At 34.3% G+C, this 16,342-nt stretch overlaps 1 protein-coding gene across 2 annotated transcripts in view; it reads right to left on the bottom strand.

Moving 5' to 3' along the window:
* The window catches only part of LOC111516659 (uncharacterized), a 134,049-nt gene extending 119,804 nt beyond the window's left edge, over positions 1-14,245 (bottom strand). For both annotated transcript variants that reach the window (XM_074170269.1, XM_074170268.1), the window contains exons 1-2: positions 14,086-14,245; positions 12,536-14,002 (exon numbers count right to left, since the gene is read on the bottom strand). In XM_074170269.1, coding sequence (XP_074026370.1) covers positions 12,536-13,897 — 1,362 coding nt within the window. In that variant the 5' untranslated portion in view covers positions 13,898-14,002; positions 14,086-14,245. The remainder of the gene's footprint in view (positions 1-12,535; positions 14,003-14,085) is intronic.
* Between the last annotated feature and the right edge of the window lie 2,097 nt (positions 14,246-16,342).

The raw sequence follows: 16,342 nt of genomic DNA, 5'->3' as shown, positions 1-16,342 counted from the left end.
GGAATCCTGTCCGATGAGGATGGTTCAAACAGATGACACAACTAATACATGGTGGTGCCCCAAACTGGAACACCTTAGGAAGACAGCGAGAACGATCTTAACAAGGCTCGAAGAGGGCCGGGGTATAAATCAAGCCAACCTCCGAGAGTTCAAAAAAGTACATAAGAGATGAAGAACAACCCACTTCATCCAAATCAGCATGCATATACTCGAAAGGTCTACTGATTTGGCCCTTCATCATGTGGATCGAAAGATCATTGGACAACAAAGAATCCACCCTGGGTATATTCATAGATATCGAGGGAGCGTTTGATAAAACAACCTTTCCAACAATTACCCAGCAACTACACTCCAAGAATGTACCTCTGGTAGTAGGAGAATGGATACTCAATATGCTCTCTAATAGAGCAATAATTAACAATGAGAGAGGACTGGTCCACAGGGAGGGTTATTATCACACAGTTCCGGATACCCTGATTTATCACCTCAACAATAATGGATTCTACACAATTGCATATGCAGATGACATAGTTATCTTGCAGACCGGCAAATTTGTGAACAAACACACTGTGCGAGAGTGCAGTATGAGCTCAAATTATTAGAAACATGATGTAAGGAACACTCACTGTCTATCAATCCCAAAAAGACTGAGATGGTCCTGTTCATCAGGAAAAGAAGTTTATCGGGCTCAAAACCTCCCGAAATCTTCGAAAGCAAACTAAACTTCTCTGAAGAGGTGAAATACCTTGGTACTATCCTCGACAGGAAGCTAATATGGAACTCTCGCCTACAGAGTAGAGCAAAAAGAGCATATGTGGCTTATGTGCAATGTCGTTGGGTTTTTCACCCTGTGTGGTCACCTGGATCTACACTGTAATAATAAGACCTATGTTAACGTACGGAGCCATTACATAGGGACAGAAAGTTCTACAAGCAACGGCCATCCAAAAATTATATCAAATACAGCGACTGGCTTGTTTAAACATCACAGGAGCCATGAGAACAACACAACCGCGGTAATGGAATTATTTAATTGTCTGACCTCTCTGGACCTGTACGTTAAGGAGGTTGCGTTAACGGCCATGTTACAATTGCGCACGGCTGGTGTAAACCTCGAAGTAGGAATGGGAAGTTGAGGCTGAGCCTATGGCGAGAAGCGCTTAATGCACTACAAGCAGCCAGTGATGCAATTGAACCCAAGTTTGTGTTTAATAAACCCTACAAAACACAAATAAAACAGAACACAGAGTCAGATGCTACAAATACAATACGCATATATACAGACGACTCAAAAAACAAAGAAGGCTTAGGATGTGGAGTGTACTCCAGATCACTAAGCCTAAGGATTAATTGGGAAATGGGAAAAAAACCAGCGTGATTCAAACAAAACTGCCTGGTATCTCAATCGCCACAAAAAAATAACCAGGAAAGAAATTTCTGGCAAAAACATGACAATCTGCACTTATAGTATACAAGCCCTATTAGCCTTGAACAGACAATGTGTTACCTCAGGGCTAATACTAGCGTGCCACCAAGATTTAACCAAAGCCTTGGTAGGTAATAACATTATCCGAGGTGGGTTGAAGGGCACGACATGAGTGAAGGTATTCGCATTGACGACTCTTTAGCCAAGGAAGCGGCAGGACTAGCCAAAAGTCACACCCATTCTCAAACTCTGAAGAGATGGGACGGAATCAAAAGATGCAATCTTGCCAGGATCACCCTGAGCGACCATGGAAAGCTGGCGCCGAAGAAATATCTGGCGATAACCAGTAAAAATCTACGCCTAACAGTAGGATTTATGACTGGCCAGTGTCGAAGGAAAACCTCCATAATATGGGGCTAGTGGACACAACTCTATGCAGGATGTGTAAACAGGAAGATGAAACTGTCAGGCATGTCCTATACGAGTGTCCTGAATTATCGACAATAAGAGAGTGTTTGTTCGGCGAGTCTTGGCCTACACCTACCTAGTGACCATAATGATTTTTTCAGTTTGTTCCAAGGGCCAATTTCTGCTCTTAACTATATTTCTAGACTAGGATAGTCGCAAAGTGCGTGACCTAAGCAAACTTACGCTTTTTTTGCATTTCAATTATTATTGTGTATTGTGACACTTAACGACATCTAGTGGCGAGTAGTGGTACTATGTATTATCTTTTTCAGCTACCAGCTAGGTGGCATTAGGCGTAAGTAAATATTTTGAATTACCGCGTTAGTTATAGAAAGTTCTGGTTCTAGCTAGTGTATTCCGATCACCTCGAGGTGGCAGTAATAATTGCATATAAAAAGGCTAGCGGCGCAACTGCGAGTTAGTCTGCGTAGGAAAGGCGAAGGAAGCGAAACTGTCTATTGTGAAATAAAGTAACATCCGTCAATAAAAGTATTTTGATTTGACTTATTGTTTTTATGTGTGATTTGTTAGTATGGAAAAGAAGCGAAAAATCGACAGTGAATGCAGAACGTTCCAAGAAAAATGGAACTTCCAGTATTTTGTGATTGAGTCCAGTAATATGGCGCTATGTTTAATTTGTAAAGAATCCATACCTGTTCTCAAAGACTATAAATAGCTGTTCTCAAAGACTATAACATTAAACGACACTATGAATCGAAACATCTTCAAAGTTACTCCAAGTATACAGGAAGTTTGCGAAAGGAAAAATTTGAAGCTTTGAAACGCGGATCAAATCGCAGTAATCTTTGTTTACCAAAGCGAATACTGAACAAGAGTCTGCAACTCGCGCCAGCTTTCGTGTAGCTCTTGAAATCGGAAAACGTGGCAAACCATTCACCGATAGAGAAATGATAAAAGAATGCTTGATTGCAGTAGCCGAAGAAATATGCCCCGAAAAGGTAAATTTATTTAAAAGTGTCAGTTTGTCAGCAAACACCGTGGCTCGGAGGGTGCAAGACATCGCAGAAAATATATCATCTCAACTGTCTGACAAAAATGGACATCATGAGTGGTTTTCTCTAGCATTGGATGAGTCAACGGATGTGTCAGATACTGCTCAGGTGTTGATTTTTATTCGCGGAGTAGATGAAAGCTATGAAGTGTATGAAGAACTTCTTGATATTGATAGTATTCACGGCACGACAACTGGGGCAGATATTTTCAAGGGAGTTGAAAATGTCATTAATAAAAAGATCCTTCGATGGAGAAATTTAACAACTTATGGAGGCAAAAATATGTATGGTAAAAATAAAGGAGTGGTTGCACTTATGTCAAAGGCTGTAGAAAATGATGGTGGTTCAAAACCATTAATCTTACATTGTATCATTCATCAACAGTCCTTGTGCGGAAAATGTTTGGTTATGTCTGAAGTTCTAAAACCAGTCATATCAGTTGTTAACTTCATCAGATCCACTGGGCTGAATCACCGACAATTCCGCGAGTTTTTTCAACAGATTGGAGAAAATGATTTACCATATCATACTGCCGTACGCTGGCTTAGTTGCGGAAAAGTCCTTAAGCGCTTTTTTGAACTTCGAGCAGAGATAGAAATTTTTGTTAAATGAGAAGCAGCGCCCTTTTGTCGATTTAGAAAATAGTGAATGGATGTGGAAGTTAGCCTTCTATGTCGATTTGACAAATCATATGAACGAACTGAATTTGAGATTGCAAGGAGAAAATCAGCTTCTCCCTGATTTATACACCAATATCAAATCCTTCAGGCAGAAAATAATGCTATTTCAATCGCAATTACGTAAAAAATGTTTCAAACATTTTGAAACATGTAAAATATTCAGCCACACTACAGAGACCGTCAATTTTGCAATCGAAACTTTGAGCGCTTTGAAGATAAATTTTGATACTCGTTTTTCTGATTTCGATGTCATTGCGAATGAAATTAAGCTTTTTTAAAATCCTTTTGATTCTGACATTGAAACCCTGTCTCCGGAAGTCCAAATGGAAATTATTGATTTACGGTGCAGTGATATGCTTAAGAACAAATATCAAAATTCATCCTTGTTGGAATTTTATAAGAGTCTTCCACTGGAACAATTTGATAATTTGCATAAATTTTCTCGTGGGTTGTTTTCTGTTTATGGTACTACTTACTTGTGTGAGAAAACGATTTCCAAGATGAAGTACACAAAGAATGTTTACAGATCTCAATTAACCGATGAGCATATTAAATCTCTTTTGATAATTGGTACAAGTAAAATTGATCCACAACTACAAAGTATTGTCGGTGGAAAATCACAATTACATAAATCTCATTAGTGTTTTTGTTTTACTGTGATTCATTTCAATTATTTGTTAGTTATTAATATGCTTAAACTTAGATACTTAAGTTAAGTTTTCTTTGTCATCATTTCTGTCGTTAAGTTTTACCTTGCAAGTAAATAAAACCGAGTAATTATCATTCTGTGTTTTCTTCTTCAACTTATCACAGAAATAGTAACAACAATTAGGTAATCATTGGCTGTCGCGGGCCAGATTGATGACAGACCTAGAAGGACAACTCCTCGGGAGGATGTACAATGGGTCACATGTAGATGAAGCAATATTGTGAAATTAATTTAAGACACTTGAGACGAAGGTACCTAGAAGAAGTATCCATGGTATAAATAAGGATAACATTGTAAGTATATTTAGTTTAATCTTCCTCTAAAACATCATCACTTGGTGATCGAAACAGTGTCGAGGTGTTAAAATAACGGTTTGGTGTTGGGAAAAAACTCCAGTAATATTCAATACATAACATGGTTACACATTGTGAAGAATCATTTAATATTATTTTTAATGAATATGTTCAATATGTACATAGACATTTTGGTCATGGAGTGACTGCAGTATTTGATACAAAATCGTCAGACTACAAAAAAGGGGTGGAGCAACAATTTTTAAATTGTTTGAAAAACGTGATGAATCATGTCATAAGAATCGATACTACTCTCAGAGTGTACCTAAACAACGGGTGTGAAGTTATCCACATCCACAAAGTACACTGAGAAAAAAATATCGCATTTTTATTTTTTTCATTTACCTACTCTGCACACCTACCATTTTTCAATACTAGTTGTTGCCCGCGGCTTCGCCCGCGTAGAATTTGGTAGTTGTAGTACTAATTAGTACTATGTTGCTGTATCGCTGCTGTTCCAATGTTTTGACAGAATCAGAATCAACGAACTTAGGCGTGCGCAGCGTTATAGAATTTCAAAATATTGTTCTACAGCGCCATCTAGTGGCGAGTTACAGAAAAATTGATAGCCTAAAAATCTTCTCTATGAAAAATTACTTATACATCAAGTTTCATCACGATCGGTTGACCGATGTAGAAGTTTATCACTTACCAACCAACCAACCAACCAACAAACATCCATTTTTATATATTAGATGATACGCTTATTTACTGGTTTAGTGGAAAAAAGAACCGTTCTTTATTATTAAACTGTCTGAAGGGGTGATAATAGGGTGGAAATATTTTAAAAAATCGCAACAAGAAAAAACGACGTTGTATACCTACAAATTTGGGATATGTTATTACTGTTGATATATTCGACAAGAAAAACTTCACGTTATAGTTTTCCAGGCCGTCTGAGGGGGTGAAAATGGGGTGGAAAGTTGAAAAAATCGTATCTACTAAAATTGAATGTGTACACCTACAAGTTTGAGAAATGTTATCCACGATGATCTATTCGACAGAAAAAACTTCACGTCATAGTTTTCCAGGCCGTCTGAGCGTGTGAACATGGGGTGAAAATATCATAAAATGTCTTTCTTATTAGTCAGTGGACTATGCCTGAAGACTGGCACTAAACAAATCTAAAGAAATGAACTTTCAACGTTCAAGCCAGTCTCGGATATACCTATACAGTAGGCTGAATGGACTGACGCCTATCAGAAAACAATTACTCCCCTGGATTATATACGACAGGCGTCAGTGCAGGAATCTTCACAGAAAATTTCCTGCATATGGAATTGGCAATACAACTGAAAGAGTCGACCTTCAATTTTGGAACTGGCACACTTGCAGACCGGTTTCGGGCTCATTAGCCATTCATCAGTGCAAGATAGTGGCCCCATCATAGACCTAAAGTCAATTCCATAATTGAAAATCGGAATTCTTTCAGAGTATTTCATTCCTCTTCCTAAGTTGGAGCGAAACAACAAAATGTCACTCCATCTAGTGGACGATGTACTAACCAACTGCATATCCGTAATTTGCCCGATTCCTCTGAATAAGGAAGAAAAACTTTCTTATTAGTCAATGGGCTATACTTCTCCACCTCGTCCACGTAGATCCGTGGTGTGGAGTGCAATAGTAGAGAGGTCTTACAAAACGCAAGTAGTTTTATTCTCTATCGGTACCTTTGATGTTGTCAGTACGTATCTTTTACGTCTATATCTAGGTTTTTGTTACGATGTCTGGTACAGTGTTGCCAAATAGTCTAACGCTTTGTTTCTGTGATCGAGAATATAAAAATGAATGACAAATTTAAGTACTTGTAGGTGTACACATTCAATTTTCTAAGATACAATTTTTTCAACTTTAAACCCCATTTTCACCCTCTCAGACAGCCTGGAAAACTATAATGTGAAGTTTTTCTTGTCGAATAGATCATCACGAATAACATATCTCAATTTTGTAGGTGTACAAAGTCGATTTTTCATGTTAAGAAGTTTTTTGATATTTTCACCCCATGTTCGCCCCCTCAGACGGCCTGGAAAACTATGACGTGAAGTTTTTTATGTCGAATAGAACATGATGGATGACATATCTCAAACTAAGATACGATTTTTTCAACTTTCCACCCCATTTCCACCCCCTCAGACGGTCTGGAAAACTATAACGTGAAGTTTTTCTTATCGAATAGATCATCAGGAATAACATATCTCAATTTTGTAGGTGTACAAAGTCGATTTTTCATGTTACGATTTTTAAAATATTTCCTCCCTATTTTCATCCCTTCAGACAGTTCAATAAACTAGGACGGTTTTTTTTTACTAATTCAGTCAATAAGCGTATCATATTGAAAAATGGTAGGTGTGCAGAGTCGGTAAATGAAAAAAATAATTCGATATTTTTTATCAGTGTATTTTGTGGATGTGGATAACTTCACACCCGTCAATATTCATATATATTTTTTATCCCTACCTTGCATTTTGAATACTTTTAATTTAAAACGAGTTTGTATTTTATACTGAACTAGCTGTTTTAGATTTATTTAAGCAAGCATCGGATGCCTTAGACAATTCAAAAAACTGTCTTGCAATTTTTCTTGATTTGGCCGAGGCCTTTGATACAATTTCTCATGAAGCACTCTTAAATAAACTGAATTTATATGGAATACGAGGACCAGCAAATAATGTTTTTACAGATTATCTTTCTTGTAGAACCCAACAGGTCAAAATAGGTAACAATGTTAGTGAACTGGCTAAAATCTCTAGTGGCGTACCTCAAGGTACCGTTTTAGGTCCAATACTATTTTTAGCATATATTAATAGTTTAAGTCGCATAAATAATTTCAAAGGGTACCTCATATCATATGCTGACGATACTGCAATTATCTGTACAGGTGATACATGGCAACAGGTATATAAAGTAGCAGAAGAGTGTTTGGGTAAAATACAAATTTGGTTAAGTAACAATCTTCTCAACCTTAATGTTGAAAAATCGAAATTTATTACTTTCACTCTTCTGAGCAACCACCAACCTGTCCAACAAAAAATTTATTTACATATGCCAAAGTGTTCTGAAACCAATTGTGAATGTCCATATATTCAAAAAGTAACTAAACTAAAGTATTTAGGAGTTGTAATGGACCAACATCTGAGATGGGATGAACATTTGCAATATATAGAAAAAAGACTTGGACATCTTTGCTATAAAATGTATGAACTCAGGGATATACTCACAAAAAAAAGCTTAATTATTGTTTACAAATCTCTTGTTGAGTCAGTTATACAATATTGTATCACAGTGTGGGGTGGAATATTTGAGAATGTGCTAAATATTGTACAGGTGCTCCAGAATACTGTTTTAAAAATAATGTTAAAAAAAAAACAGACAATTTGATACAGAAAAACTCTATTCTGAAATTAATCTGCTTGATATAAGAAGTTTGTATGCACACCAGTGTCTTATATGGATATACTCAAACAATATCAATTATTCTAAGGCAAATACAAAGTACACCAGAAATGTACATAATTTATCCATTGATATACCCCTTTACAAAAAAAGTCATACACAACGTTCAGTCTACTATTTCGCTCCAAAACTGTATAACATGCTTCCCCTTGAAATAAAGATAAATACCACATTTTTAAAGTATAAAAAAATACAAAAAAATTCGTATTGGAAATATTACCCGTATAAACAGTTTATTCCAACATACCCAATAACCCAGAAATATCACTCAGTACATTTTCTAATCTTCCAATGTGTCTTTCAGTGTATGTGTATCTATTTCCAATATTATGTAAACCTAGATGTATAGATAATTATAGGTACTTATTCACATAAAATATACCAGCTTCCTCTGTCTACTCACTAATACAACTGCAACAGTTATTTAATCTTTTAATACTTTTGTGCCTGATATATTTTTAAAGTACTTCCACAGGGAGACAGACGGAAACACATTACAAGCCACCTGCGCTTAGGCTGCTTTCCTCAAACTCCTAGTGGTCCTAACCATAATATTAATAAATTGTATATTAACATATTCCAAATAAAATTGAATTGAAAATATTGTAACATTCATACTTTTATATGTTTACACATTTAAATTTTTACGTTTTATAGGTTTTACATTATTTACACTTTTAGAGATTTTATAGTTTTATATTTTATACTCAATGTGTCCTTTTTATAGTATACTAAAAATATTATTCACTACTCTTTAGGAAAAAATAATATCGATATTGTTAACACTATTCAGAATTACTTATAAGCACTAAAATGATTTGCACCAGTATTTCAAAATACATTATATCTTGACCATCTTCAAAGGAAAGAATCTCGATATTGATGTGTCACCAGACGAATTTTCCAAAAACTTAAGTGAATCATTAATACCTGTTTCCTCTGATAAAAATTCAATAAGATTCGTTTTGACGTTTTCCTTATATCTATATTAATCGGGAACTACGGTGTTATCGAAATGTGTCTAGAAATAAAATGTTTGTGAAAATTGTTCAATTATTATCATGGATAGTATTTTTTTGTTTATTCAATGTTTGAATAAGAGTAGTTGCTTCCAGAGAGCTTTTTCTTCCATTTTGTGTTTACAATTTACTTCTTTGCATGATCTGCACATCTTTGAAATTATTTGTTGATATGAACGTAATTGCTTTCGTCTTTCCTTTGGAATCTGTTTCTGTTTTTCCGTTAATCAGCAGTCGCCCCCATACGAACGACAACTCTCAAAAGTTGAGAAACTTGTGCGAGCAAAGGACTAACGAGGTCTTACCTTTTAACGTGTGATTCCTAACACGGAATATTCCCACTTTTTTTTTGTATAATGATGAAGAAGTATAAAGCCAAAATGTTTCTTTCCCAACAGTTAATCTCTATCTGGAGGACAATGCAAATGCAAATCCACAGAGTCCAAATTCAAAGCTACACAGTGGTTATCCAGGGAAAAAACTTGAAGAAATTAAAAATAATACCCAATCAGTACAAAATCAAAAAAATCAGGAACAACTGGCTATAATGCATCTAAATATTCAAGGTATGGCAGCACGCAAAATACAACAACTAGAAGTCTTATTAGATCAACAAGACCCAGACATTCTATGTTTCACAGAACACTGGCTAACATCAGATGAAATAAGACACTTCACATTATCCAAATATAAACTAATAAATAGTTACAGTAGGAAATTATATACACATGGTGGTGTTTGTATATTATCTGAAAAAAATCTTGTATTGACACCCTTCACTTTTCTAAATGTATAGAAAAAAACTTTGAGGTAACAATAGCTGTATTAGAAATCCCAGAGAGGAAAAGAAAACTATACGTTATCACAGTTTACAGAACACCAAATAGTTATTTCGATATATTTTTAGATGAAATAAATGGTCTGATGGACAAAATTTTTGTAACATCACACTACTATATTTTATGTGGAGATATTAATGTTGACACATTGAGTGACAACGCTGAAGCGAGAACAATTAAAAATCTATTTTATGAATTTGACATGACGAACATCATTGTTAAAACTACGCGTATCAATAAAAGTGTAGATGTAATGTATATACAAACCTTTTAGCTATTGACTCTCATGTCTAATGAAATCAGATCATAGATTTCAAATTTGTAAATTTGCATTACCAATTGAGCAAAAATTAGATACAGATATAAATTATAAACGTATATATTCAGAGAAAAACTTGATAACTTTCAGGGGACCACAAAGTACTTACTGAAAAGTGGGAAGATGTATATACAGCTCGTTATGTGAATGAATGTTATAATGCTTTCCATACAACCCTTATAAATCATTACAATAAGACTTTTCCACTGAAAAAAATTAAAGGGAACAGAGAAAAATCTGACAAACCATGGAATTACATCAAATGGTATGTAATCTTTATAGGTTAGCCAGTTAGCCAATGAAATTATAAAAAGTAGATATAAACAACTCAAATATATTTATGAAGCACTAATTAGAAAAACCAAAGCAGAATACAACAACAAAAGAATTTTGAATTCAAACAATATAAATAAGGAAAGCTTGAAAATTGTTAATGAAATCAGGAATAACTCGAAAAAACGCAATAATAAATAATAAAATTGAGCTTACTATCAATAATGAACTTATTACGGATAAGTCTAGAATTGTTAATCACTTCAATGCATTTTTTCTGGGAATTGAAAAAGTCAACCCCAATATTGATAAACTTAAGTTATCCCCCCTTTCCAATATTTCATTATTTCTGTACCCTACAACCTATATTGAAGTGCAAGATATAATTATGAAAACGACAAAAACACCAACGCCTGGAATAGATGAAATGCATGGTAAAGCATTAAGAACTGTAAGTGACATAATTTGCTATCCTATATCGCATATATTAGATAAATCATTCATAGAAGGAATATATCCGGAAGCACTTAAAATGTCGAAGTCGGTCCCTATATATAAAAATAAAGGCACTAAAACTCAAGTGACTAACTACCGTAATGTTTGCTTACAATCACAAGTTGCAAAAGTCATCGATTATAGTTATTATCTGAGATTGGTGAATTTCATCGAGTACCACAAACTTATTCCTAATTGCCAACATGGCTTTAGGCAGCAAAGATCAACTTCAATAGCAATAAATGAACTTTGCAATAGCATATATACAAGTCTCAATAACAAGCAAATTCCAGTTGGCTTATTTTTTTATTAAACTAGAGCATTCGATACGGTGAACCATAGCTTACTCCTGGAAAAACTGCTCAGAATTGGGATCAGGGGAGTTGCCAATGACTGGGTTGGCTCATATATAAAAAATAAAACACAAGTGGTAATGATTGATTCGATGAAGTCACATCTTGCTTCTGTTACAATGGGAGTTCCGCAGGGTTCAACCCTGGCTCAAATTCTTTTTATACTCTTCATGAGTGATATAGAAAATTCAAATACGTCACACCAAAAAACAATAATCTATGCAGATAACACAACTCAAATGGTGGCATGAAACGAGTTATCTCTATCCGTACAAGCAGCAAATGCAGTATCACATGAATTCTCCAAGTGGTGTAAAAATAACGGGTTAACAGTCAATGTCACCAAAACGGTATTTATGATTTTCCAACAGAAAAACATTTCCTATGATTTTTGTCCTCTTATAAAAATGAATAGCAAGTCCATTGAGCATGTAAGTCACTTCAAATATTTAGGTCTAACCATCAATCAAAAACTAACATGGGAAGTACAAATAGAAAATATAGTAAAAAAACTGAGCAGCATATGTTTTATAATAAAACAATTACCATGCAGTCAAATTATTTCGAAATAAATGCAGTCTGCAAACGTTTAAATCTAGACTATACAGTCACCTAGCAAATAATGCATTTTATTCTGTGCAAGAATTTTAAATCTCCTAATATAAGTCAATAAGATGCTTTTCTTTTATTTTTGTAATGTACATGTATGTATCTATTTATATTTTATATATAGCCAAGTGCTCACGTTTGACTAGTCTGATAAAATTTTATAAGTGTTATGTAATGCAATGCAATTGTGAAATTTTTAATGATGAATACATTCATTTTTATTCTATTCTATTCTATTCTGTTTTCTGGTAAAATAACAACAATTGATCTTTTTACAAATTTCCAGAATCATTATCATTCCTACAAAGATTTACAATGAAACATGCAATGTGCAAAAGAAGTTAGGTATATTCATGCAAAATTAGAAAAAGAAACAAATATTACTGAATTTTTTGGTATTTTTAATTAGGCAAATATATTAATCATTCAAGACAAATTATAACTATAGATGCAACAACACCATAATATCCTATGAAATCATTTTTTATATAAATACACTTCATTAATAGGACTTTAAATTGCTTACCATGTAATACAGACTATTCCTTGCACTCTCATTGCTTCCAGTAGATCCTTCCCTTTTTATAATGGCAGAATCTAGCGAATCCTTTCGATAATGAAACGGTTCAGCATAAACAGGTTCTTTCTGCGGACTACCAACAAAAAAATTTGAACTGGGTTCTTTTATTTTCTCATAATTGGTCATACCAAATCTCAACCCATTCAAACAATTGAAATTGAAGGCTGACATACTGTCATCTTCAGTATCTTGACTTGGTAATCGAGGTAGAGTTCTGTTAGATTTACTATTAAACAAAAGACTATCATCGCTATCTTCCCCAGAAGTTGTGTGTCTGTCAACTTTGGGTTGTTTTCTGGTCCTCAACTTATTGTTCCTCAAGGCATTTTCTAGTTTGGTGAGCATGTATTTGGGATCAGCTTTTTTATTAGCAGTTGTAGGTGAGGTGTGCACTTTCTTCTCAGGTTTTTTGGACTCATGTAAAAATGAAGGATTTTTCTCAAGATTATTTGAAATCATATCGGTATTCAGGATTTGGAACACTCTAGGTGGTTTCCTAGGTGCAGGACCAATTGGTAAAGGACGTTTGAGAGCTGTTTTCAAAGTATCGGTGAGGCCTTCTGTTACTAGAGTAGGGACTGACGATTCATTACCTTGTTTATGTGTTGTTGAATTGTGGCCAGTGTTATTAACTAATGCTTGGGCAGGAACAGTCTTATTACGTAGAGCTTTTGGTATGGGCTCAGTGTACAGTAAATTTAAATCACAATTATTAATATTTTCAGTATCTTCAGAATCATAATTGTTTTTATCTTTTGGAATTTTCTCACACAAACTATTGACTGGAGTGTGATCGAACATGTTTCGAATGACCATGAAGTCAAGAGAGCTTTTTGATTTGATTAACACTGATTGAGAACTGTTAGTAAAATTATTCCCCTTTTCAGACATTTTAGTATTTAATAGTGGCTGCTTGTCACACGTCACATTGTTCACAAAATAGTTGTTACTATCACAGTTTTGTCTAACAGCACTAAATTGTTTAACTTTGCTTTCGAATAAGGTACTTCGGTTAACACAATTCCTTTGAAACTCATTGGCTTGCTCCAGATTCTTATCCACTCGAAAAGCTGGAGTTCTCTTGATGTTGCATTTTCCTTGATCACTGGTTTGCCTCTGCAGGATTTGGCTCGTGATCTGGTGTCCATTTCGGAAATTTTCAGGGACTTTTTTTGCAGGATCAGCCAAATTCAAGTTATTCCTGTATCCATCTTTGATATTTTTCTGTTGAAAATTATCGTTTTCAATGTTTTCAAACTTGTTTTTGATTGACTTCACTATATTGTTGTTCTGAGGTGGTCTATACATTACTTATTTGGAATAAATCTTGTTCAAATTGCATGGTAAGATACAGGAAGTGTTCATTTATTAATGGATAGCAACAAGTGGCACAGTGAGTAAAGTAGGGTTAAACTGTAAATAAAAATATATAACTTACAAGGAATACTAGTAGAAAGTTATATTATTAATAGTTTATGTTCAATCAAACAACTCACCAGGAGTTGGAGACAGTGGTCTACCAAAGATTACTTAAAATATGAAAATTTCAATTAGTCAGCAGCAATATCAACAATGTATTCTACTCCAAACTTGCCCAGCTACACTTATACTTCTTATGTCAAAATTGTCAAGTCAAGCTGTAAAATCTGGGTTTACATTTCAATCACTTAAAACTTAAAGTAAGGTCGGTGTTAATATGAACACTAGTACTTACAATAGGCAACTAATGTTACATCTTTCTCGTCAAGACGATTGCCTACCTTTCAACCAATTACAAAACAGTGCCATGATGGCTAATTTTCTAACCAATAGTCTCTCTCTTTCTATGTCTAAATGACCATTGTTCATTGTTCATTGTTCCTTATCAGGCGCATTCAACCACTACTACTGTTCACCGACATAACCTATAAGATTATGTCGGTTAAGGTTATGTCGGCGCTCCTGCTTCATATATGGTCTGTGATAACTGCGCTATGGAACAGAAATTTCGTTCGTCTTCTTGCGTTATTCAACCCTGCGTCCGTTTTTTTGGTTTTTTAACCCTTTCTGTGTCTTCTTTTTTACTTTATTCTTCTGGGTGCTGAGGGATTGATGATATTTTTTAAACAGATTCATATGTTATAGGACTGTACATAAACATGCCTAGGGGTGCAGGTGTCCCGGTGCTTTTGGCGAATATTGTACTCAGGGATAATATTGATGGGACATTCAAAGAAAATATTTATGATTTATTGTTTCTGGTTTCCCACATCACATCACTTACCCCTATCCAAATATTCATACAATGTCCAGTTTTATAATAGTTGTCTATTCATGGCTGGATTTTTTCAGTACCAAGGTAACTCATGTTACATCTTATTCTGAGTGGATCTTAAAATATGGTTTACCTTTCTTTTGTATGTTGTGTTTCGATTGATTATGAAATTGTTTTCCGATCTTCTTTTTTGAGTGTGGTAAGAAGTTTTAATTAATTAATCTTTTAATATCGGTTAATCTTTTTTAATATTTTTTCAGGAATTTCAAATCAATTTATATTATATTAGATAATGGAAGTACGAACTGATGAAATGTTCAATGATATATTCTTGGCACAGAATATGCTGCTGACTAGAATAATTGCTGGAAAGAAAAGAAATGTATCATGCAGACCAATTTTCAAAGAATTAGATGTTCTCACTCTGCCATGTCTAGGGGAGATTAGGTAACAGTGAATCAGGTTTTTTTAAAGAAGTGTTACTCCGAAGTTTATGGCAAAATGATACATCTCTGAAATCAAATGATAATTTGAATATCTAATGTCTAAAGTAAAAGTCATTTCATAGCGTGTGTTATATAAATTTACAAGGTAAAGGCACTTTTTAAAAAAATGAGAAATGATCCACTGTGACCCGGCAACGGGTCACAGTGGATCAATGTACGGGTGACAGTGAATCGACTGGGGCACGCAGGGTCAATTGCAAAAAAATATTAAAAAACCTCAATTTTCATATTATAATATTTTCATTTCAACTACTGGACAGTCTTTTATGTCAAAATAATCTTATGAAAAATTAGCAATCACTTTTTGATGAACATAAAAATAGGTTTTCCTAGACCTAAAATTAACAAATATGAACTCGTTCTTTCAACAGTAATACGCGATTAAACTTGAAAAGAAACATAAAATTAACATAAATTTGCTTTAAAAAAATAATTGCAAACAAAACATATAAGTACTTTTTTTGTACTACTAGTCCTATAAAAAATATCAATCACATTTTGATGAACATAAAAATAGCTTTTCGTTCATCTAACAATTAACAAACATAAAATGGTTTTTTCAACTGTAATAACTCGAGAACACACATACAATTAACGTAAATCAATTTTAGAAAAATCTAGGTCAAAGTTATACGTACACTGTTTTCTCTTTGTGTTACCAGAACAGTTCGGTTTTGGTAAAATCATTTTAATGTCATGTAAGGTAACCGTGGCAATATCTGGCACGATTGGCATGTGAAAATTATTTGGTATTTTGTTAGATCTTCTAAGAAAACTCACTTCAGTCTCATTTTCCAGTTCTCCTATAACTTTGGCTATATAATAAATTCCTTTCCCTTTAACCTGGAATTTAACAATAATAAAATCACCTTTTTTAGGCAAACTTTGAAGTTCAGGCCAACAGTCAGGATCCACCACTGCATAATCATCTTCTTCATCTTCCAATATGGGTTCTTCTTCAGAATAAACACTTATATCATCTTCATTTTCACT

Source organism: Leptinotarsa decemlineata, unplaced genomic scaffold (genome assembly GCF_025532065.1).
Source record: "Leptinotarsa decemlineata unplaced genomic scaffold, Ldec_3_MD MMD2_P_RNA_scaffold_7, whole genome shotgun sequence".
Classification (NCBI taxonomy): Eukaryota; Metazoa; Arthropoda; class Insecta; order Coleoptera; family Chrysomelidae; genus Leptinotarsa; species Leptinotarsa decemlineata.
The sequence above is the reverse complement of the archived record's forward strand: the minus strand, read 5'-3'. Positions and strand labels throughout refer to the sequence as shown.